Raw genomic sequence first — 25,480 nt, 5'->3', positions numbered from 1 at the left:
TGAAATGCTGCCATTATTTTTCTATGTCACCTATTTCCTCTTCTTCCTGAAGTGCTAGAACCCAGAGTATTTCCTTAAACCCCTGTGCTTTTGCTTCAGTCAATTTCCAGGTTTTCAGCCTAGTATCTGCTGATCTTGGAACCATCTCTGTCCATTGATTACAGCTTATTTTGGCCTCTAGCAGTTTATGATGTTAACCAACTGTATAACTGGACATGTCTTTGTAATTACTAATTATACACCACTGGCCTTTCCTTTCAATTTTTAGCAGTACGTCTGTCTATGTTGCATGCTGTCTATTCTTGTATGTTATCTGGTGACTGTCTTTCTTGCTGAACAAGGTGTTGGACACCATTAAGCCATTTGCTAGGCAGAAGACTAGAATGGTCTCTACTTCTTTATTCCTGTTGTCCCAACCATGAAGACCCAGGTAATCCACATAATCTGGAATTTATTTTCCAATATGAGCATTCAAGGCCACCCCCCCCCACCCCCCACTATCAACAACAACTCATGTTGTGCTGTTTTATCTAGCAGGTCCTGCAACTGCTGCCTAAATGCAATCTTTTCCTCACTACCACAACCCTACTATGGGGCATATATTGATATTATGAATGGTGTCTTATTTTTATACTGATTGCTGAGTCTACACTAATTCCAGTGATACCTCTCACTGTCTTTACAAGACATCCCTCTCCACAGTTTCCCTACCATTTCACGTCTGACTTCTCCCTGAGTAGTATCCATTGGATCATAAGACAAGTGGCTTTGCTGCATTGTTCTTCCATCTTCTCTCTTGGATACACAGAATGTCTGGCTTCCTCCTTATCATCATGTCATCCACTTCCAGTCAGTGTGCTGTAAATGAACCTAAACTGAATGCAGCAGAACTTAGTTCTTTAGTTCCTTAGTTGACTGGCTGATTTGCTTTACATCCAGTTTTCACTCACCGGTGCTATCCCATGTAATCCAAGTTAAGTGGACACTGTCCAACTAGTAGCTTCTTGACCAAAGGCTGCTAGCCTTTATGGTAGGTACTGGTCATCATGACCACATCAAGAAGAATCACTTTTTACTCTGTCAAGTGGCTAACCTTGACACATCTGTGATACATTTTCTTCTGTCTAGAGGATATTGCACACCACAGCTGATTCCTAAAGCAGCTGGCCTATACAATTCTTTTCCCTATCAGCACCACCTAGCATTTATGCTGCTCCCCATGACTCCATTCAATCATCTAGGTGAGTCTGAAGTAGAAACACTCAACATATTTTTAGAAGGTAGGAAGAATCCCACAGAGACACAGCAAAAGATATACAAACTCCACACAAGCATTGGTTAGATGTCAGGATTTAGTCTTGCCCCTTGAACATCAGAGTCCTTATCTGGTATGGCAACAGTATAGTTTGTCACACACCAAATAACTGAAAATATTAGATGCATTACCTCCATGAGCCAGTGCAACTAATAAAAAGATCATTTATGTTTTCTTTGTTTATATTCCCATGTCAGTAGTTTCTGACCAAGTGAGTATTTCTTGCTGTCCTGAATAAGTTAAGTTGTGGATGGATGGATTGATTTATACACTAATTTAAATCCAATGCATCACAACCCCAGCATTTTACAAGTATTTTCTGGCAAAATATTTTAATTTGCTACCTTATCTTGATTAAAAGTAATATTTTATTAATTCCGAGCATCTCTTTCTACTCTACTTAATATTTTAATTGCTTTCTTTCTCTCAGATTTCTCAGTTGCAATTCCTTCTACTTTACTAGCATCACCAATTATTTTGTCTTCGTCTCAATAAAATGCACTTTTCTAGAAACAACGTTACACATCTTTGTGAAATAATTCTTTTTACTTCATTTTGTAGACATCTACTTAGTTGACTCGCCTTCCTTTTGTTCTTAGAGTCAAGCCTAGTTCATACAACTTAAATTTCAACTTGTCATATTTCCTGTGCAAGGCATGGATCTATTTTTCATTGTCATTATTTTTATTGGATATTTTCAGTTTAGGATTTTATCTCGTTTATAACTGACTCACTTTAAATTTACTTGCTTTCATGTGTTAAGTCAATGCCTTCATTTTTGCATCTGAAATTTCAATCACATCGACGTTTTTAGATGACATCAGGCTGCTTCTTTTAAACGTCTGCCCCATGTCTGATCATTTCTCATACCACAGAAAGGAAGAAGAGAAACCAGCATTCAAAAGTTTTACTGAGTACTATATTAACTTAAGAAAACTGACTTAGAATGTTGATGCCCGCAGTGAAAAAGAATATGATTTAAAAGTCAGGACATGTAGAGAAGAGATTAATATTAGGATGGTAAAAAGAAAGAATTCAAAGTGATAAAGTCTTAGTACTTGTGATATCAGCAGAAAATAAATTTAGTGGCAAGGTCCATTTGAAATTTGGAAGAGATAAATGTAATTAAATATAAGTTCAAGCAGACTGGTGAAATAAATCTAGAAAATACTCATTATACCTGTGTGCTGAAATTATGGAAAAAGGAAGAATTTTCAGCAGTGATTTGTATAGTGTGACTGGAAAATTCAGTCATGAGTGAAATTCATTCCCACTCTTCATGTAGGTAAATATTTAGCTAAGAAACATTAACAAGAGCTGTTAGACTTTCTAACCAGAAATAAAACAGTCTTTTCAGATCTGCATTGGAGGACAAATCTGACAGTGTGGTATAACAACACCCTCAGGAGTGAACGTGTATTAAAATTTCTATGGAGTGCCTGAAGCACAAAAGAATACAGGGCAGCAAGTATTGAGGTCAAGCCTATATAGAAGGATGTTTGTCAAAAATTTCAGACTCTGAAGCCAATGATAAATGCTGAATATCAAACACAAAAGTGGAGTGACAGATCTGAGAACTCTATTAGTATAAGATAAAGTACCGGCAGCAAGATAAGTATAGAAAAGTAAGGTGCAAGGATTTTAAAAATAAAATTAGCGTTCCCTTAGACCACAATAGTGAAGAATCATTATCTGTACATAGTAATCAGGCCTGGGCTCTTCACAGCAGAAACAGTTTCAAAATAGAAAAACAGAAGTTACCAACATTTTTGATTTTACATTTAGCATGGTGAAACAAATTAAGGAGGACAATGCCATAATATGCTGTAAAAGCAAGGGTATATCACAAAAAAAGTGATGGTACAGAATAAAGGTACAGAATTTCAGAAGTAACTAAATATCATTTGTATTACTTCTACAGAATTTATCTTTAGTTTTAGTATCTTTGATTTTCAAGGGACTCCAATGTCAGAATTATTTATTTATTTGTTTATTTATTTGACATTTGTTGACCGAGTGAGTTTGACTGAGCTGTCACCCTTTTTCAGGGGAGGCCCGGGAAAGAAAAGCTTCAAAGTTAACACATATGCAAAGTATAGTATAATATTAAACAGTTAGTACATAGTTTACAATTAATAGTGTAAAGGCACCAAGACTATATACAAAGTTATATAATTGTATCAAGAGCACTGTCACTAAGGATGTAGCAACATAGCAACACAGAATATGAAAGGAATGTGTGCAAGCATGAAGCCACTAGTTATTAGGTAGCAATAGTTTAGTAATAAACATATTAGTAGACAGAGTAGGTAATCTAAGCTATTTACAAGTCAGTTTAACAGTTATGGTTGTTGAGTAAGGATGAAGGAAAAAAAGGGGTAGAAGCAAGTAGGAGACAGCTGAAGAGATGAGGGTAGACTGTCAAGGAGTGTGTGTACAATGTCAGGTTTAGGTGCTTCTTAGAAAGGTTTTGGTAGCAGTTTTGAATTGTTTTGGTTGCTGAATGCTTCTAATATTGGGTCTATATTACTTCTGCAAATTGTCACTTCAACAAATGGAATTTCATCGGAAATGTCATTCATCGAATTCCTCTCATGTGGGGGGCTCCCCCCCACTAATTATATTTACCAACTCTGAGATCACACTTCAGTGGGGAAAGGGCAAATTTCCCATTCCTCACTGTACCTCAATCTCAGTATGAACAGTTCAACAAATGGCATGTTTGATGCAATTGCACTGAAAATGCTATTCGATAAATTGATTTTTTTGCTGAACTGATAGGGACCCCTAATATCCAGGGGGAGTTTGTTCTAAAACAGGGCAGGATAGTAGCTATAAAGGTTTTTGTCCTATTTTGCTTTTTGGTTTGTAGATTTAAAGTAGATTTTGTTCTGTGTTTCAGAGAGTCCTGGGAGGTATGTAGATGGAGACAAGTGAGGAAATGCTGGGACAGAAGGAGGGCAGGTACAGGATGGAATGAATGATCTCAAGCTGAGAGAGAAGTAGTTGGTGGGGAAATTCTAGCCAGTTCAATCTGTTTAGAGAAAGAGAGTGGTGAGTTTTATAGATTTGATTTGTAGCAAATCTGGCAACTTTATTATAGGTAGTTTCTAATTTTGTTAAGCAAAATAGTTTGGAAGGTTGGTGAGGATTTGTGAGCTGTAAAATAGGTTATGGAGAAAGTAGGCATGGTGGAGGGAGATTTTGGCTTTTTTTGGCAGGATTTTTTTTTTTATTTCTTTAAAGAAGACCAGGTTTTTGGTGGGTTTTTTATACAGTTGTGTACATGGAGGTGGAATTTCAGTTGGTTATGTATTATGACCCTGAGAAGCTTAGTGTTAGATTCAACTGTAATAGGTGTGCTGTTGAGAGATGAGACAGAGAAAGTAGATTTGAGATGGGTTTGCGTTTTAATAGACGTTATGGGAAGGTCTGAGTAGTTGACAGCAGAGGTGTCAGAGTTGGTGGGAAAGCATTTTACTGACGGATTCAATGAAGTAGGTGTTAAAGATGGATGCTGTTTCTTGGGTAGTATTATCGGGGCAGGGGTTAGGAGATGAAGGTTACCTGGATACGATATTTGGTTTATGGAGTGCCAGAATTTCTCTAGGTTGGATATGTGTGAGGTTGGTTGGTTGTTGTAAAAATTCCTTGTCTTTGTTGATGTATTTTTTGGTAAGGTTACAGAGCTCTTTGTAATTTTGTAAATGGGTAGTGAGTTTAGTTTTAGACCAGGTTTTCCATGTCTTGTCACTAGTTTGCATTAGGATGTGAGTATGTGTAAGCCAGGGAGCTGTAATAGATTTAACTCTAACAGTACGTAAGGAGGCAAGGGAGTTGAAGATGTTTAGGAATAGCTAGTTTAATTTTAGTGCTGCCTCATCCAGCGGTAGATGAATTAGGAAGGACTGATTTATTGCTTAGAGGTGGTTGGTAAAAGTACCAGGATGAAAGTTGGAGAGTTTACTGCATTCAATGTACTTCTGTGGTCTGGTGTTGTGTGGGGAGAATTGCAGAACTTTAATTGGAGAGCGGTCACTTAGAATGTCTGGTAGTGTTTCTGGGTAGCAATATTTGCATGGATCTGAGACTAGTATCCAGTCAATAAAAGAAATGGAGTTGGTTGGCTTATTAGTATGGGTTGGAGAAGAGATTAATTGATAGAAGCTGTGCAAATTAATACATGAGCTATGTCTATCCAGGGAAAGGGATAGCAAGTTTATGTTGACGTCCTGCAGGAGAATGTTTTCATTTGGTAAGTTTTAAGAAAGCCATGACAGAATATGTTCAAGTAAAGAGATGTTATCACCAGAGGGAATATAGATAGCTGCTACAGTTATTGTGTTGTGGTCCTAAATTTTATAGTTGGCAGTCAGAAGGTCATCTGGTAAGAATGAGGGAGTAGGGTTAGTTAGAGGGGTAACAGTGAAATGGCTAGAGTATACAATGCCAACACATCCATCTTTTTTCTTTGGATGGTCTAGTGGTAGAATGTTGTAACCTGGAGGAGAAAGTCTTTGTCAGAGATCTGATGTTTCAGCCATGTTTTGTTGAGTGTAATGATGTCTGGAGAGTCGTGTGAAATCCAAGCATGGAATTCACTAACTTTATTTAGTATGCTTCTGATATTCATGGAGTAAAGTGATAAGTGTTTCTTAGGGAGGATGGGGTGAGCAGTGATAGAATGGATGGGTGTGTTATTATTGAGGGAGAGGGAGTTAGGTCCAGGATTAGGATGTATGTCCCCTGATAGGACTAGCGCATTCAATGTAAAATTAGAGTTAGGGAGTGAAGGCTAATAGGTTAGATATTTTATCTTAGTTTTTGGGGTGGTAGTGGGAGAAGAGGGAATTTTGATTTTGGGGAGAAAGGAAGTTGTAGGAAAGATAGAGGGTGAAATTTTGATTTAGTAAGAGATTGAGAGAATACTATAGAACTGATAGAAGCAGGAGATGGGTGAAGTGTTTTTAACTGCACATTGTAAGAAGTGAGATGGTAAAAGAGAAGTAGATTACAGTGGATATAAATGTGTACACACCCCTGTTAAAATGCCAGGTTTTTGTGATATAAAAAATGAGACCACAATAAATCATTTCAAAACTTTTTCCACCTTTAATGTGACCTATAACCTGTACAATTCAATTGAAAAACAAACAAATCTGTTAGGGGAAAAAATATAAAAAATTAAAAACATACAATACGCAGGTTGCATAAGTGTGCACACCCTTAAACTAATACTTTGTTGAAGCACATTTTTGATTTAATTACAGCATTCAGTCTTCTTGGGTACACACCTGCCATCAATTAAAGAGACTCTGATTAACCCCAAATAAAGTTCAGCTGTCCTAGTAGGATTTTCCCGACATTTACTTAGTTGCCTGCTGCAGCAAAAGCCATGGTTTGTAGATAGCTTACAAAGCATCAAAGGGATTCCATTTTTGAAAGGTATTAGTCAGGAGAAGGGTACAAAAAAATTTCCAAAGCATTGGATATACCATGGAACACAGTGAAGACAGTCATCAAAAAGTGGAGAAAATATGGGACAACAGTGATGTTGCAAAGAACTGGATGTCCCTCCAAAACTGATGAAAAGGCAAGATGAAAACTGGTCAGGGAGGCTGCCAAGAGACCTACAGCAACACTGAAGGAGCTGCAGGAATTCCTGGCAAGTACTGGTTGTGTACTACATGTGACAACAATCTCCCGTATTCTCCATATATCTGGGCTATGGGGTAGGGTTGCAAAACAGAAACCTTTTCTTACACAGAAAGACATCCAGGCCCGGCTAAACTTTGCAAAACAATACATCAAGTTTCCCAAAAGCATGTGGGAAAATGTGTTATGGTCTGATGAGACGAAGGTTGAACTTTTTGGCCACAATTCCAAAAGGTACGTTTGGCACAAAAACAACACTTCACATCAGCAAAAGAACACCATCCTCACTATAAGGCATGGTGATGGCAGTATCATGCTTTGGGACTGCTTTTCTTCAGCTGGACCTGGGGCTTTAGTCAAGGTGGAGGGAATTATGAACAGTTCCAAATACCAGTCACTTTTGGCCCAAAACCTTCAGGCATCTGCTAGAAAGCTGAAGATGACGAGGAATGTCACCTTTCAATACGGCAATGACCCCAAGCATACATCCAAATCAACAAAAGAATGGCTTCACCAGAAGAAAATTAAAGTTTTGGAATGGTGCAGCCAAAGCCCAGACCTAAATCCAATAGAAAATCTGTGTGGTGACCTGAAGTGGCAGCATAAGTGATGCCCTCGCAATCTGACAGATTTGGAGTGCTTTTGCAAGGAAGAGTGAGAAATATTGCCAAGTCAAGATTTGTCATGCTGATAGACTCCTACCCAAAAAGACTGAATTATGTAATTAAATCAAAAGGTGCTTCAACACCTATGCAACAAGCTTATTGTATGTTTTTTTATTTTTTATATTTTTCCCCTAATAGATTTGTTTCTCAATTGGATTGTACAGGTTATAGGTCACATTAAAGGTGGGAAAAGTTTTGAAATGATTTATTGTGGTCTCATTTTTTTATATCACAAAAACCTGAATGTTTTTTTAACAGGAGGTGTGTAAACTTTTTATATCCACTGTAGATATGCAGAGGACAGATAATATCATGTTGTTGTAGAGCTTGTTAGTACTTGGTAGTGAGAATGATGGGAGAGAGAGTTTAGAAAATTTAAGGTTTGTGAGGAAGAGAGGAGGGAGGAACTGTAGAGCAATAGGTTGAGGAGTGAAAGGGGGACCAGGAGAAAATTTAATAAGATGTAGGTATAAATATGTTTTAAGTAGGAAGTCAGATGGCAGTGGGAAGGAGGGTGGCTAGTTGGTTGAGTTGCAGGAAGGGGATGGTTTCTGAAGGGAGAGGAAAGTGAGCGTAGGTATAAATCAAATGTGTTCAGGGGTGGGTGGGAATGAGGGTAGGACAGGAATCCTGTCTAGGTGGAACTCTATCCAGGTGGAAAGCAGAATAACACTATCTAAAGTGAGATGTTAAAGGTAGGTTCTTGCTCCTTTGTTCAGACCCAGACTGTAGCTTTACATGCCACTAACAGTGTTAAGAATTAAGAGGGGGAGAGACTGCTAAGAGTAAGGGTATAAGAAGCAGCTGTCATCACTGGCAGTGAGCAGTATAATGCAGTTACAAGTAGTACAGTGAGCACACGTTAGACAGAGGATTTTGCTGGGTTAGGTAAGGTCTTTAGAATACTATTTATCTACACTGATCTATATAAGTGGACTTAAACCCGGTTCCTTTCTTTAGTTACAAATTGCCCACACAAAATAGTTAGGGAGAATCCAAAAGTTGGTACTTCAAGGCAGGGGGAATTCAGTTCATGTTAGGGCTGCACAGTAATCCACTGACAAGACTAAAAGCATGAAAGAAAAATTAGCAAAAAATAGAGACTATGAAAGAAGCAAATTAGAGGGTTATATAGTAATTTACTACTTTGAAGCTTGAATAAACAGTTTCAAAATGCATAAAATGATGACATAAGTCATACAGGGATATATATTGAGACAACGAGGTAAAATATTAGCCAGACTTATTGGACATTGCTGGTCAACAAATATTACATACATTCATAAATAAATAAATAAATAAATAAAAAGAAGAGCTGGAGATGAAGTGGACCCTTCTCAATCAAAGTCTGGTCCTTATGCCTTGAGAGGGGATTCTCAGAAATGAAACATGTCTTTGACTACCTGCAGTAGGAAACTGCACAGAGAATTTAAACTGTATAACCATGGGCCTACTAATCATGGGTCTACACTGGGATGCCCGGGGCAGAGGATCAAATCATACTGAGCCTGCAACAACTTTATTTTAGCTGGACCAGGAGTCTGATGGCTATTTGGACTTTTTACTCAAATGGTATTTATAAATATATTTTTGGTTAATGAGAATAAATCTGTTTTGCAAATTGCTCTACAAGTCATGTCTTGCTAATAGAGTCTTAATAGACTCTATCCTGTCAAACCTATTAGACATTTGCAAGACTGATGGTGGCATAAACACCTGCTGAAGTGACCTCAGCCTCTTTTTCAACAAGCTTAAGTGTGTTTTGTGTTACAGGACTTTCTATAAACCTTCCTTGCATTGTTCGCATTAGCTAGGTACGTTTCCACGCCATTTCTGCAAAGCCTGCAAGTACATACTTGTCGCTAGTAGTATCGGATTTTCTGCCTGTAATTCTCATATAAGCATTGCTTTCTATGCTGACTGCAAGAGTGCCAGCATTGTCTTATTGGCTTTGTGTCAAGCATGTGACTCTTACCATGTTGGCAAAATGAATAGGATGTTTTAAATTTGCTATCCTTGAAATGTTAACTGAGGATTTACAGGGTGGTGATACTGTGAATAAGACAAGAGTGCAGAGAGCTACATTGGATTACTAAACTGCGAGACAATGTTAAACCTGATTTAAATAATAGTATTTCTTTAAAGCCATTGCTTCCTAAGCATGCCATACTTAATTGAATTGATTGGTTCAGCTTAGGTTTGCCACCTTTTAAGATGCCCGAAGTGGGACTTTTATTTGTGGAAATGTCAGATTTTGCAGGACAAAGCATACCTGTGGCCAGAACAAAGAATAGAGCTTCACTTTTTTGCCAAAATAAAAGTTTATTCTTGTAGCATTTCTGTTGTTTATGCTATTTTATATAACAGTTTAGGGTTTCAGATAAAAAATAATTGTTTTATGGAACTATTAAAGAAAACCTAGGAAATAGTTTTGACCTAAAATGTTAGGACATTTGCCATTTTGTTTTATTTATTTGCAGTACACAACTGCCCAAAGAGTGACTGTCCCTCGCAAAGTGGGACAGGTGGTAACCTTACTTAAGCAGATTTGTTTTATGAATGAGCATCAGATGTCTCTATTGACACTATATGTGCTTTTATTAATTGGTTTTTAGGTTTCTGTGTGTTGATTGGTGTAGCTCTCTTGATAATGGCTGTAGTTTGTTGTTTTGTATTAAGGTCTGAGGAAGCAGTTTTCCATGAAAGCTCTCATCTTTTTGTTATTAAAATTCTTGTTTTATTTCTACTTTAGCTTGTTTTTATTACATTGCTTTTTGCTGCACATTGTTGTGGTGGTCAAAATCTTCATTTTTGGACATTACAGAGGTTATTAAGTTGAAAGGGAATAGAAGGGAATTAGAATAAATGTAAGGGTTTAGAAGCTCACAAGTAAAAGAGTAATGTATTTTTATTCAAAATTGGTAGATTTGTAAGCTATTAAATTTGAAAGACTGGGTTGCTTTAAATAGATATAGACAGAAATTTCATTTTCTTTTACAGAAATTTAAATATGTGTGTGTGTGTGTGTTTGTGTGTGTGTGTGTGTGTGTGTGTGTGTGTGTGTGTGTGTGTGGGTGTGTGGGTGTAAATGTGTGTGTATGTATATATATATATATATATATATATATATATATATATATATATATATATATGTTCAATCAAAACAGACGTTCCACAAGCACATTAACATTTCATAAATACAGTACATTTTCATTCATCACAAACTTCATCAGATCCGGACTTGGTGTCTTGTAGAAGGCGAAGGCGGTTACCATCCTCCATGGCGGCTCTCCAGCAGAGTTTTGAATTCACACTCTAGCATCCTCTACAGCCATCTTTAAGCCATGGCTGTAGAGGATGCTAGAGTGTGAATTCGAAACTGCGCGAGAGCCACCATGAAGGATGGTAACCGCCTTCCCCTTCTACAAGACACCAAGTCCGCATCTGATGAAGTTTGTGATGAATGAAAATGTATTGTATTTGTGAAGCATTAATCTGCTTGTGTAACGTCTGTTTTGTTTGAATAAACACCCTTCACTGTCACTTTGGTGGTGGTCTTCATATCCCTTGGCACCTTTTGCAGTTTTTCCGTATTTATTGTGCCTTGGTGGAATTTATATATATATATATATATATATATATATATATATAAAATAGAAGTTATACATGACATAACTGAAGAAAGATTTGTCTGATTAATGCCACAATTTATTATGATACGCTATTTTTGGTAGTGTTTTCCCATTCTTGAACAAACTGAAGTAAGATGCATGGGAATTTTATTTTTGCTTGTATGGGGAGATCTTAAATGAATTAAAAAAAGAGAAGGTGGCTTGACTAGGTTCTCTACTAATCATTGAATGACAAACTCCATTCACAGAATAGCCATATTCCAGTGACCAATGTATTTCAGGCATCAAAATACAAACTGAAAAAAATAAGCCACACAAATGGGACTAGGAGCGTCCACATGAATATAGAGGAGAAAGGAGGAGGAATCATTCAAAAGGAGGGGATAGCAAGTCATGAAGGTATAAATAAGAACAAAAACAATTATATAGCACTTAGCCATAAAATAATTGCAAGTAATGACACAAGCACAGGATGGCAGTGTAAGCCGTCAACTTCATGCACTCCCTGGAGTTCTGTGATGATTACACGACTATCACACAACTTACCCATTCCTGGGCTTGCCTCTACATAACCTGCTCTGACTCTGGTTTTGATTGTGATTCTTTCAATATGCCAACTCTGATTTCTACTCTGTACATAATTCATGTATATATTGTGTTTTGTCGGTCATTCTGCATATAATATCATTTGTCTATTGCATTTATACCCTGAAGCCAACTATGACAGCCACTTTCTATATATGTATATATTGCATGTTTTCATATATTCTGCATATCATGCCATGTATCTATTCTGTTTACCCCAGGTTGAAAGTGAAATCAGTCCAATGGGATCAGTGCTCTTTGGATACCATTTGTAGGATTGCACACACACTCAGTTATGCCACACATCACATACTGATAAAGACCATCCTGTGTACCATGTGCATTAATGGGAAAAGTGTAGGTGTAGTATCCTCAGCGATAAAGTTTTCTACCTGTCCAATTGCTGTTGCAGAAGAATACTTCTCTTATCTATGAATACACTGATTTCCACAGCACAATGATTGCTTTCCTCAGTGTCCATTTTTTTCTCATATGAGACTTTGAGCAAAGTCACTTTTGGACAATGGTCCCAGCAGCTTCAGTTTGAATAGGCCACTGGTTAGCAAATATATTTAAATAATCAAATAATATGTAGATAAAAATTAATACAAATTTTATGGCCTACATGTTAGTATGTCCTGCATTGTTTTCCCTTGGGCCAGAATTCTTCTCTAAAGTAGTTGAAAGGTATGCAAGAATATATTAGCAATCATACCTTTCAATGTCTTAGTTGAACAGCTGTGCTCGTAGACAAAACTATATGGGGAGACAAAGAACAAATATCAGGGATATTTTTGAGGTAATACTACTTTTCACTTTAAATATCAACACGCATTTTCTGACTTGTAATAAGTATGAAACTCTAATGTATGGCATCATTCATGGGCTATAGTCCTTAGTTATTTACCATGTACAGTAAAAACAGTGAGGTACAGTGAAATGATTTGAGGCAAAATTAAAAATGCAATGCAAAATCAAGTGTACTTGAGGGGTATGCACAGGGACAGATTCTTCGAATGCTGTCTACTTACACATATTTTCAAATGCAAAGACTACAATTCACCAACCCTTCTGAATGGGAGATGAGCTTCCTTAATGTTTCCAGACTAAATGAGATGGGTTCATGTGTCACCTTCTACTGGAGGTGACACGGAAGGGGAGGTCCACTAAGTCCTGCTATGCATGTTTCCCAGGAATGAGAGGTGGGCTTTACCACAGCAAGGAGACATCTCTCACACTATATCCCCTGTCCAGAATCTTTCTCCTGGTGACTTAGTCCTGCAGTGTATGCATCATTCATGCATATCCATCCAGCCTGCAACCCACCAGGGAACTGTATATCTATAGCCATACCTTGAGTATGTTACAGCCAGTGATGTATTTATAAGAAAGCTAGTAAAGTACTTGTTGGAAACAGAAAAAGTCACTTAGAAGATTAATGAAAGGATTTTCTTCCAGGCTTTGATGCAGAGTGAAAAGAAGATATGGTAAAAGAGGATGTAAATGACACCATGCAATGTGTGCATATTAAAAGTTATTACTTTGGAAAGGTTTCATAAAACTGAATATGGAACGCAGGGAAGTGGTAAAATAAAATTATGTCATATATAATACAAAGCTGGAATGGGCTAGATGTGAAGAATAAAGCAAGTATTTTAGGGAAAGAATTAGGATAATGTATGAAACAAGAGTTTGGGATTTTATATGAAGCTGTCATATAAAAATATTACACTTAAAAGTGAAATGAATGATGGAAAAAGAGAAGAGGGCATATGTCCACAACACTGAAGAGACAATTAATCTTATTTTTATTGTAGAAGTGTTTTCACATTTTGGAATTTGTCTGTAGTAACAAAAAGAGAACAACTCTTAAAAAATAAGCAATTTAACCAAAGAAAATGTGATCTGCTGCTATAAATACATAAATGAGGAAAAAAGTCTAAATATAGCAAAGTTATGGTCGACTGCAGCTCTGTACTGTACAAAGAAATATGTATGGTTGCTCTCTTTTTAATTTTTCCAAGTCTTTTGGGTTTCTAATACCATGATGGGAATGGACCCCATTCCTAAGGTCAAAGTATGATTCAAGTTCTTGAAATTAGTATTGTTTCAATCTTTGATGTTAGCCAGTAGTGCTCTTTGCAGCACCTGCATTGTGCCCAATAATGATTCTTGCAATTCATATGGAGTTACATGTATTAACATATCTAAGTATTATTGTAAATTCCTTTTATAAGACCTGCTGTTCTTACTACAATTGGAACTGTTTGGATATCCTTCTTCCACACTGCCCTTGTTTCTGCCTGAAAATCCTGGTATTTTATGACTTTGTGTCTCTCTGTATGTAACACACTATAGTAACTTTTTATGGCAATTTCAATGATCAATGCTACTTTTGTCTTCTTTTCATTGGCTATTATATCTGGTTTTCTCACATCTATTTAGAACTATTGGTAATGGGTGATCCCATGTGATATAAACTTCATCATGCTTTGCGACTTATGCTTCCAGTGTTTTTCAGCTACTTTAATATTATAATGTTTGTACAATCCTCAATGCAATAGTCTTGCCAAATTATTATATCTTATAGTATACAGTCCTTCTGCCATTACTATATCACAACCAGCAGCAAGATGTGCGACTGTTTTAAATTATGTTTTACAAAACCTACACTTGTCTGTTTCTTTTACATGTTCAATGGACTTTGTAAACCAACATACACATAGTCAACTATCTTGGGCCCTAAATATTAACCTTTCATCTTTTGGTTTAAATTCACTTCTCCTTAACCATTCCTGTGTTTGATCCTGATCAACGCGAGATTGTTCCAAGAATTTTCTATACATGTAACTATATTTATACATTTTCCACATTTCTTGGCTTCTCAACTGATTCTTCATCTTATATTCTTTCATTTTTTGGCACATTCCATTGCTGCCTGATTTTTATCTACTTCTGGTTTGATATCCATTCCCTCTTGATGCCGATATGCTTCTACTAAACTAAGCAGGGAAGTCATGTTAGACTTGTTCTCCTCATGTTTTAAAACTTTCACTACACTTAACGCTTGTGAGGTCACCAGATATGTTTGCAGTCCTACAACTGCAGATCTATACATGTAATCAATTTCAAGGAGGCGCATACCTCCTTTCCGAATGGGGAATGTATAGTCTTGGTATACTTTGATTTTATAAATCATTTGATGAGTATGAGACATCCTTTTTGTTTTCCTGTCCAACCTATCCAACAGCTTTGGGGCCAGTCAGTCACTCCAAAACTGTAAATTAGGACAGGAAGAGCAAATTGGTATATAGCTTGGACTTTGTTCCTAGATGGCAATACTGTTTTCAGTATTAATTTTAGTCTTCTAAAATATTCCTTACTAAGTTTTATTCTCATTTGTTCATGTTTTATTGTTGATCCTTCATCAATTCCCAAATATTTATACACTGTCTCTTGCTCAAGTTCTTCTGTATTGTATTCCTGTCCCAAACTGATGTCTTCTTGGTGCTGCAGCTTTAAGGCTTTAGAGGTTACTTTTGCACATTTATCAAAACCAAATGTCATTCTTACATCATCTGAAAAAAGGTTGACCACTTGCAGTTGTGCTTTCAGTTCCTCGTCTGATGAAATGTACAGTTTTAAATCATCCACAAAACGAAGACAAGAAGCTTTATACTTTGTTGTTTCTGTGAGCCAAATTGCAGCCATGACCTAACCTGTTAAGTAAACACCTTAATGGGTTAAGAGCAAGACAAAAGAGCAGCCATGAGAAAGAGTCACCCTGGAATATCCCCCTTTAAATTTTCATCCCTGGAATAACAATTTTTCTTTTATCATGGCTTATCTGCAAAGTGGTTTGCCACTGTTTCATGGTTGCTGTAATGTAATCAATGAGTGTAGGGTATATCTTATACATTTTTAAGCACTCTTTTATCCATGAATGTGGGATACTGTCAAATGCTTTTTTGTAGTCTATCCATGCCTTACTCAAATTCTTCCCTTTTACAGTCCTCCATTATGACTTTATTTAACAACGAATGATCGTTTCTTCCATATGATTTTCTTTTATTACCCTTTTGTTCTATTGCCATGATTAAGTTTTTTTTCTAAGTGACTATAAACTCTGTCAGCATCAATTCCAGTGTATAGTTTATATGTTGTCGAAAGGCAAGTTATTTGGTCTATAGTTTTTAAGATAATTTGCACGTTTGCTCTTCAGTAGAAAAATTGTTTTTCCTTTTGTTAACCAGGTTGGTGTCTGTCCTGGGTACATATACATACAGTTCTTACTCATGGCTAAATCTTCATGTAAAGTTGTTAATACTTTCAGCCAGAAGTTCGGTACTGCATCTGAGCATGGGTTTTTAGATTTACGAGCTTTTCTTAACTTAGTTTCAATTTATGGCTGTTACTTCAATCCCATTTCATATCCTGTATATGTGACCTTCTTATACTTTCTTTTACTTCTTCTATCCATTTAGCATTTTTGTTATATTCCACAGGATCTTCACAGCTATTTCTCCAAACTGCATCTATTTCTTCTTTTTTGGTGGTGTTTCAAATCCTTTTGCCCCATTTTCCAGTTCTCTATGATACCTTTTTGGATCATCAACAAATTGATTATTTTGTACTTTTCCCTTTATATTTATCTGCATATCTTTAAAGTTTTTCTGCCTGTGCTGATATTTTTAGTTTATTATTTGTGATTGTGCACTATAGATCCTGATCTGTTTTGATACTGAGTATTGATTTTATCACATCTACCTTTCTGACTATTTTTGTTGATCTGTTCCCTCTATACTCTTTTAACAGTGACACCTCTTGTTCTGATTGCTTTATCATTTTCTTTATTTGATACTTCCAGGATGGCATTTGACTTCTGTCCTTCATTTCCCTTACTGCCCTGTGCTTTTGTGGAAACTTATCTACACAATGATATGCCGTATTTACTTCTATTATATTACATGGATCGCTGTGAACAATCCTAATTATTCATTTGTTTTATCAAACTTCTAACTTTTGGAGTTTTATTGCGTTTCTGTTGTCTATTTCTTTCATTGCTCTTAATATGTCTGTCCATCTCTATTAAATCAAGCAACTCTTCTCTTAAATCATTTTTTTCTAAACTGGGGGCACATTCTTTGTTCTCCACTTCCTGCAGGCATTCTATAAAAAGTTCCACAGCATCTTCCTGTGCCATATTCTCTTCAGTTTCATCCATTGTCATCCATTACTCTTTCATATGGGAACTCACTGGCCTATCACTCAACAACATTGACTGTGTCAGAGCTGGTGGAGTTTCCTGTTCCTTCCCTTGCTGTGTACCTCAAACTAAAGTTTTGTACTGGTTTCCTATGGAAGGCTCCAAAGTATCTTCATATGGCAACTAATCAGATGGCAGCTTTATATAATAAACTATGAGAGACAAGAATGGGGTGAAGCAGATCGGAAAATGGCTTTATGTGACTGCAAACAAATGAAATAAAATGTTAACACATTTGTGCATGTTTTTGTTTTTTCTAAATTGTAATACTATGGACACTTGCTATAATTTGAAGCTACTGAAACTGTGATTTGAATTCAATTTACTTTAAACTCTGGAATGAAATTTAAGTTATGATTTTAATAAAACACTCAGTTATTTTTATAATAAGTGCAATCCTATTTATTTAATAACTGTCATGAGATAGTTTATATCTACCTTACCTGCCACCAACTTTGATAGATGGGGCTTCAGTTTAATGTCCCATCTGAAGCCATCCAACTTTTTTTAAGTGTCAAGAGATCACTTATATCTAGATGACCTACCACTGATTCTGGCAGATGTGGCATCAGTTTAATATCCAATCTGGAGGATGTCATATCAAGAGTACATCACTCCCCTCTCACCTTTTGTTGCACTGCAGTGTCAACACTGGATAAATGAACTACCTAATGTGGGAACAGAACTGACATCCTTCTGATCTTCCATCTACAAAGATGAATATGCTGTTGAGTCACTGACATTGTTTTCAGCTAAAGAACAGACCCATGTCATTGGCAGTTTTTGTATCGTAATGTATTCCTTTTAGAGCTACTTACAGTTTTCAGCTTTATCAGTTTTTACTAAACATTTACCTGATTATGGAGCTGCCAGGTTTGGTAATCTCCTTCCACACATTTCTTCTTGAAAATAGACCTGTAGTCTACCTTAACCAGCTGCCACTCAGACCGATAACTGAAGTGTCCAAAAACTCTGTAAAATATAAAAAGAATGACATACTATAGTTAAAAAGATTCCTGTACAATATGCATAATGGACCTAAACTCATTTAACATAGCAAGACAGGTTTAAAAAAAAAAGCAACAGAGAAAGCAAGATCTCCATTGCTTTTTACTGTTTCGCTATGTTAAATGGGTTTAACATAGCGAGACAGCTTTAAAATAAGCAACGGACATCTCCATTGCTTATTTTAAAGCTGTCTCGGTATGTTAAACCCATTTAACATAGCAAAATAGTAAAAAGCAATGGAGATCTTGCTTTCTCCGTTGCTTTTGGCCACAGCTCTAATGTACTGCGTAGGCATGCGCAGTACATCAGAACTGCCGCGGATACTAGCCAGCTGCAGAAGGGCAGCAAAGAGGCATTATACAATGCCATTATTTAAGAAAAGTAATTATTTCTTTTCTTAAATAATGTCATAGTATAATAGCAATAACCCACTTCTGGGTGTGGGTAATGTGGGATTTACCCATTGTTGTCTTTGTTTGGTCCCGAGGGCGAACCACGCCAACCATAGGTAAATCCCGCATTACCCACACCCAGGCATGGGTTATTGCTATATTAGCCATTAACTAGATAAGGAATTAAATTTGCAATCATTAATACTATTTTGAAATGTTTTGGGATTCTGCTATAGCTCCAACAAAAATGTAATTTGCTGAACAATGTGCTTTTAATTTACTTTTTATGTTGCTGACATGTAGTATAAATGTTAAAGAAGTGCCGATCCACTACAAATTGTGCTTTTTCCATGCCTGTAACTGACATAAAGAATGTAATTACACAAACTTTGCAAGCATGCACATTATGTAAACAATAAATATCTGTGTTGTTTTTTGTCCTTAGATGTGTGTGAAAATTACAGCACAAAACAATGTATTTTGTGGATCTTTCTTGCTATACTTTTTTAAATCATCTTAACTGTGTATGTCTAAAGTGAATGTATATAAAAATGATTATGTTTAAAATGTATTTTCTGTGTCTTCTGTTTGTTATATGATACATTATCAATAATGCATAATATACATAGTGTCCAAATAAATAAAGAAAAGGCAGAGGTGACAAATATAGACAGGCCAAAACTGTACCACTTCCATCACTACTACAGCTACTTTGCTTTATGAGTGAGTAATAAACTTTCATCCTTATAATGTGTCAACACATTTTAATGCTGCATGCTATTCTTGCATTTTCTTGTTTAAGTGATACTCCATGTCATACGCCTATTAATATTTATATCAATCTATGTATTTACAGTATACTGAATTATGTCAGTTTTCATCTATGTATACATATTTATTGTTCTTTTAATTGTGAAGCTTTTCTCCCTGAGCTAATGATGAAAAAGGTTAAAATTATCCAGTTGGACTTTCCTGGCAGGCAAATGTCAATAAGTTAATAAATAAATTATTAAACATTACTAGTTCTACCACTGCTAGTACTACTAATGATAAACAGAAGAGTAGAGATAATCTTAGCATGTGATTATGTTCTCAAAACCCATTGATTATAACAAGATTTTTACATATAACAACTATACTTACGTCATAATAAGTGTCTCGCCTCCCGGTTCTCCCAGAATTCCATCAACTATCAGAGGTAATGATGTAAAAATATATTTGTGCCAGGACATCCCTTCATCAAAGCTGATCCTAATTATCAGAAAAAAAAATAATATATATATATATATATATATATATATATATATATATATATATATATATATATAAACATCTCACGCAGAAACACATGGATAAAATTATAAAAAAAGATTACAAGAGCAAGTTGTACAACTTAAATCATTTATTGTATTTTAAAACAAATTACTTTAAAAAATAACTATGTTAACATGTACTTAATGAGTTGCAACTGATATGCTAGTAACCTCTCTATACCCAATTTCAAAAGTATGGGGTATTTTATCAATGCACAACGTGTCATTTTTCCTATAAATCATCTTATTTGAGAGCTAGACTTTGCTTAATTTTCTTAATCAGGGGCACATTATTTTACGTAGTATGTTTATCTGATTATAATTATTTGTTACAGCTGCCACTGAGGAAAAATTACAAAATGCATTTTCAATTATTAAATTTTAGCTGCACGAGACAAAAAAATAAATTTACTGGAATGATTGTGATTACAACACATGATCTTCAGGGGAACAAGTATGACTTTGTCCTTCTTAATACAATGACTGAAAATCAAGAGCTCATATTATTTTTTTCAGTTATGCATATATTTTATTCATGGCTGAAAATGATATTCGGGTTAGCTAGCCACATGACTTACTTATTTTGATGCAATTATATGTACTGCACCATACTATACAGAAAACATAATGTAACAAATATATATATATATATATATATATATATATGGTTTCCTATGAAACCGTCGAAGTAACATTACAGCGACTCTCGGAACATCGAGACTACTACATCGAAAGCTGGAATCAGCGAAAACAAAAACCGTCGAGTTACAGAACATCGAGTTTACGGAACATGTATTACCATGACACAGAAATAGGCGTGTTTCCTTTTCAGATTCGATATTTTGGAACTCGACGGTTTTCGTTTTCACTGATTCCAGCTTTCGATGTAGTAGTCTCGATGTTCCGAGAGTCGCTGTAATGTTACTTCGATGGTTTCATAGGAAACCATATATATATATATATATATATATATATATATTTATATAGATATTGGTAAATCTAAATGTAAACTTCTACCATATGTCTCAGTCTCACAGTCTTCTGGGGAGTAACATTGAGGTTAAACCACTTTCTAACAAACAGTGTATATTAGATAAAATGTTTGACATTAGACTGGGCATAAGTTTTGCTATAACAGCAGTAATAATTTAATTGTAAACTTGATGCTATTAGAACGGAAATATTAATTTGCCTGATAAAATCTGAGTTACACTCTTTAGTTCTACATATCAAAAACTGTTCTTGAATTTATCACACATTTGAGAAGGTGAATAAAATAAAGGTCCTTATAAAAATAAAATAAACTGATACTGATAAAAACATACAGTATTTGCAAAGATTTGCCCTTGGATACCCTTTAATTTTTAAACAAGCTTTACTGGAAAAAGCTCACCCAGACTCTGCCACAGCTTGCTGTTACAGAAAGCTTAGTTTGCTTTTGATTTCTTGTACTTTCTATTACTTTATTGCATTTTTCAGTTTTGTATACTGTGATTTGTTTTCTTTACACTGTGTTTTACTTGTATTCTGCTTTTAATTGCATATTAAAACTTGAAAAGAGACCACGGCGGTATTTCTGGTGAGTCAGACAGAATTTTTTTCCCCACTCTCCCACCCTGTTACATTCTTAAACACCACTGTCTTTCTAGTTGCCCGCCCCTTATGTTAATTTGACCGTATATCTCCTTCCCAGTCTCCTTTGACTGGCTGGTTTGAATAAGCACAGAATTACCATTTTGTGAAATCCCTCCCTTTCAACTATTTAAATTTATTGGCCATCCCACTCTATTCCATAGTACCAGAATACAAAAGTGCCCACCCCCTTTCAACTATCTTTCTCTTTTAAAAATAGTTGCTCTCCACATAGACAGATGAAACTTTAGTTACCAACTTTCATATCTAACTGCTCAGTGCACACTGCAGCATTTAGGATAAACCATTTTTTTTCATCTTATCTTTAAACATCTATTATAAGACCACCAGTTATTGGAGATCTCACATTCTGCCTCTCCATAGTCATCTTAGAATTAGTACTTCTGTTTTCTCCTGGCGAGAGAAGGACTACATGGAAATTATTTCCTGGAGACTGTTGATCACCAGAAAGCCTAATAACTGCTTTATAGGTGACATCTTTGAATCTGTGCTTATATTCTGGTCCTGGTGAGAGAAGGAGCAGAGTGAAGTGATTCCTGAATGTTTCTGGTTGGTGAGTGAGCATCTGTGTTTATCGTTCCTGACTGGTCTGGTTGCTATTCAAGGCATCTACCAGGAAAAGTCTACAAGGGTCTATATTACAATGTTGAAAGACGAGTTCACCCAACATGTCTTTACTGACATGTAAATATCGACCTTTTGAAATGCTGAATGGCCGTTTCAGCAAATTTTTTCCCAGGAAAAGAAAATTGCTCAGCCACCATCATGGATTTTCCCTTTTCCCCATGTTAGTGCGATCTCGGAGTTGGTATATTTAATTGGAGGTGTGGGGGTGAAGCCCACCACTATGTAGGGTTTGAAAGTTTGGTTTGTTTGTGTATGGTCAAGTGATTTTTTTTCCCCTAGAAAAAATTTGCTAAAGCGGCCATTTGGCATTTGAAAAGGGTGATATTTTTGTGTCGATTAAGACATGCTCGGTAAACTCGTCTTTTGACATCGTAATATAGACCTGGCTACAAGCCTACCGACCCTTGCATCATCTGGGACGACACTCTGGATCACAAACAGGCTATGGCCTGCTTCTCATCTTGGGATTGGTGCTAACATTTTGCTTCTGGTGAGAGACGAAGCAAAGGAGTATTGTATCCCAACATAGTGAAGCTTTGGTGAGACTAGCGTTAGTTGTAGCCAGGCAGTAGCCAATCTTGAAAGTCCTATCTTTTCATCATTCTTGACAAGCTAATTCTTTGTTTTCAGTAGGTACTGCTTGATTTGTTTCTAACTTCAGAATATCTGCCTAAATCCTTCATCCTTAAATTTTCAGGGTTTACGTACTAGTTTCCCCTCAAGTATTTGGCAGTGCTCTGCACAGATTCAGACACCTTGAGTGACATTTTTCCTGTAAAAGCACAACTGAAATTTCTTCAATAACTAGTTGCACATAGTACAACTTATTTGCAGTGACAAGCACTGTCCCCATAGTTGCAAACTGGATACTCCTGACTGTCATTGATATTCTCACTCCAAGTGTCTAATCAATAAAAAAGGATCTGTGGCCATGAATATAAACTTTCCTACTGTCTCCGTTACCGGCTTGGTGGATATGAGCAGTTAATTCTCAAACAAACTGATATGGTATGTGACAGAAGTATTTACAGAATGTCACTGGAGGTAAAGCTCTCACATAAAAGTACTCCTAATTTCAATAAGGTTGTCAATAGTACACACGCTGCACCCATCGTGCACAATTCAAAGTAGACATATCAACTCACATATGCTGAGACACTTAAATGTAACCTTTATAAACCACAAAGATCTCCTAGATGAAGTACACATAACAGATATCCTCAGCAGCCCCAAATGCACTCATTCAACACACAACCTACAGCAACACATAGAGCTACATCTCATGTTGCCACTACCTCTAAGCCCATAAGGCAAACCACCACACAATCCCACATTCTAGTCATTGGAGACTCCATCATGAGACACACTGATGTCCCTCACACCAGGCTTAGTATGGAGAAGGTCATGGTCAGTTACTTATCAGGGGCTAGGATCTGCCACATTCCACATGCACTCAGGTCACTGAACCACAATTATCAATATGACTCAGATATAGTCCATGTGGGAGTAAAAGACCTAAGATGTAGCTCCCTAGACTATATGAAGAGAGACATCATGGAGCTCTCGGAATATGTGACTCAGGCTGGTATAAGCCTAACATTAAGCAGCATTTTACCTTCTCCAAGGATGATGCCACAATAAGAACAAAAGATGATTGACTGTAATAACTGGCTTAGTTTCTGGTGTCATTCTAAAGGGGTGCAATATTTGTCAGTATGGAAGGAGATAGTCAACAGACCATGACGCTTTACCAGGGATGGTCTGTACTTCTCCCATCCAGGTTTTCAAATATTAGCTTGTCTTCCCCAATAGTGCCTTTTTTAGGCAATGCCAAATGGAAAGTACTTCTGGCATAGCCAATGAAAACCAAGAAAATCTAAAGGTTTTACTGCTCAGTGCTAGGAGTCTAAACAAAAAAACTCCACTCCCTAGAAGATCTCTTTACCCTAGAGAATGCTGACATCTGTGTGGTCACTGAGACATGGTTTAAAGCTGAGGAAAGCACACCAACAGTGCAAGGTTATAATGCCTTCCACACATTTAGGACAGCTACTTCACAGGAAGGGACTAAAGGTGGAGGTGTCTCTATTTACATCAAAGATAAAAATACTTCAACGCTGGTCAGACAAGACAATGCACTTGAGCTGTTCCATGTTCAAATCACCATAGTCGAAATACAATACCACTTCCTTGCAAGCTATAGGTCCTGCCTCCCCCCCCCCCCCAATCACTCAGGAAACCCATACTATATATTTAAACTTATTAGAAACACTTACCATCCAACCCAATACCATATTTATGGGTGACTTTAATTACCCCTCTACTAACTGGGAATCCTATATGACACCAAATGTACATGCATAGAGATTACTGGATGTTGTTAACACAAACTCCCTGGACCAGATAGTCAATACACCAACCAGGGGTGCAACCATACTGGATCTGGTCATCACTAATCTGGGAGAATTCTGCACACCCAGGAAAAAGTACAGAACTAACTCAAAAAACAAGCCACCCTGGAGAAATAACAAAATCAATAGGTTGTATAACAGGACAAAGAAAATTATGGCAAAAATTAGGAGGTGCAGAACCCAGCAGGATAAAAAGCACTCTCATCAAACTAAACAAACAATGCACAGGACAAATAAAGTCTACCAAAGCCAAACTTGAGGTAAGTCTGGCTTTCCAGGCCAAGGACAACCACAAGCATTTTTCAACTATGTGATCAACCTCAAAGGCAATAAACAATTATGTGCAGAGCTCATTGTAAATGGAGTCACCTATACTGAGCCTGAAGATATAGCAACTTCTGGCTGATATAGTCAGTTCCAACTTTACCCCACTCTCCCCCTCAACCTTCCCATAGGAAATATCATCAAATATAACTCCCCCTACTATCACTAGAGAACAGATCCTTAATGCTCTCCCTAAGACAAACAACACTACATCAATGGGCTCAAACAATATCCAAGGATGCCTTCTAAATAGCATGAAACATGACCTATCAGGGCCTCTGGAATTACTGTTTAACTGAGGCCTTCAAACAGGCTTCATGCCTCATGAATGGAAAAAGGCAACAGTCATCCCTCTGCACAAAGGTGGGCCATCTACAGACCCTGAAAACTACAGACTCACTAGTCTTATATGTAAAGCCATGGAAAGAAGTATCACGGAGATGATCAGTAGAGATATTGTAAACCTACAGACACTGAACCCAACCCAATTTGGTTTTGTCAAGGGCAGATCATGCTTACTCAATCTGGTGGACTTCTTTGAGAAGGTCACCAAAGCAATGGATGAGGGGCAAATCACTCACACTGCCTACCTTGACCTGGCCACGACGTTTGACACATTACCCCATGCAGGCAT

The 25,480-nt window shown here is 36.6% G+C and overlaps 1 protein-coding gene across 1 annotated transcript in view; it reads right to left on the bottom strand.

The window, feature by feature from the left end:
- LOC122788639 (VPS10 domain-containing receptor SorCS1-like) overlaps positions 1-25,480 on the bottom strand; it is a 1,297,464-nt gene that overhangs the window by 746,474 nt on the left and 525,510 nt on the right. Inside the window, exons 10-11 of the mRNA XM_044055539.1 lie at positions 19,662-19,769; positions 17,973-18,090 (exon numbers count right to left, since the gene is read on the bottom strand). Coding sequence (XP_043911474.1) covers positions 17,973-18,090; positions 19,662-19,769 — 226 coding nt within the window. The remainder of the gene's footprint in view (positions 1-17,972; positions 18,091-19,661; positions 19,770-25,480) is intronic.

The sequence above is a fragment of the Protopterus annectens genome, chromosome 14.part0 (genome assembly GCF_019279795.1).
Source record: "Protopterus annectens isolate FY-2018-M chromosome 14.part0, PAN1.0, whole genome shotgun sequence".
NCBI lineage: Eukaryota > Metazoa > Chordata > Ceratodontiformes > Protopteridae > Protopterus > Protopterus annectens.
This window is presented reverse-complemented; position numbering and strand designations above follow the sequence as displayed.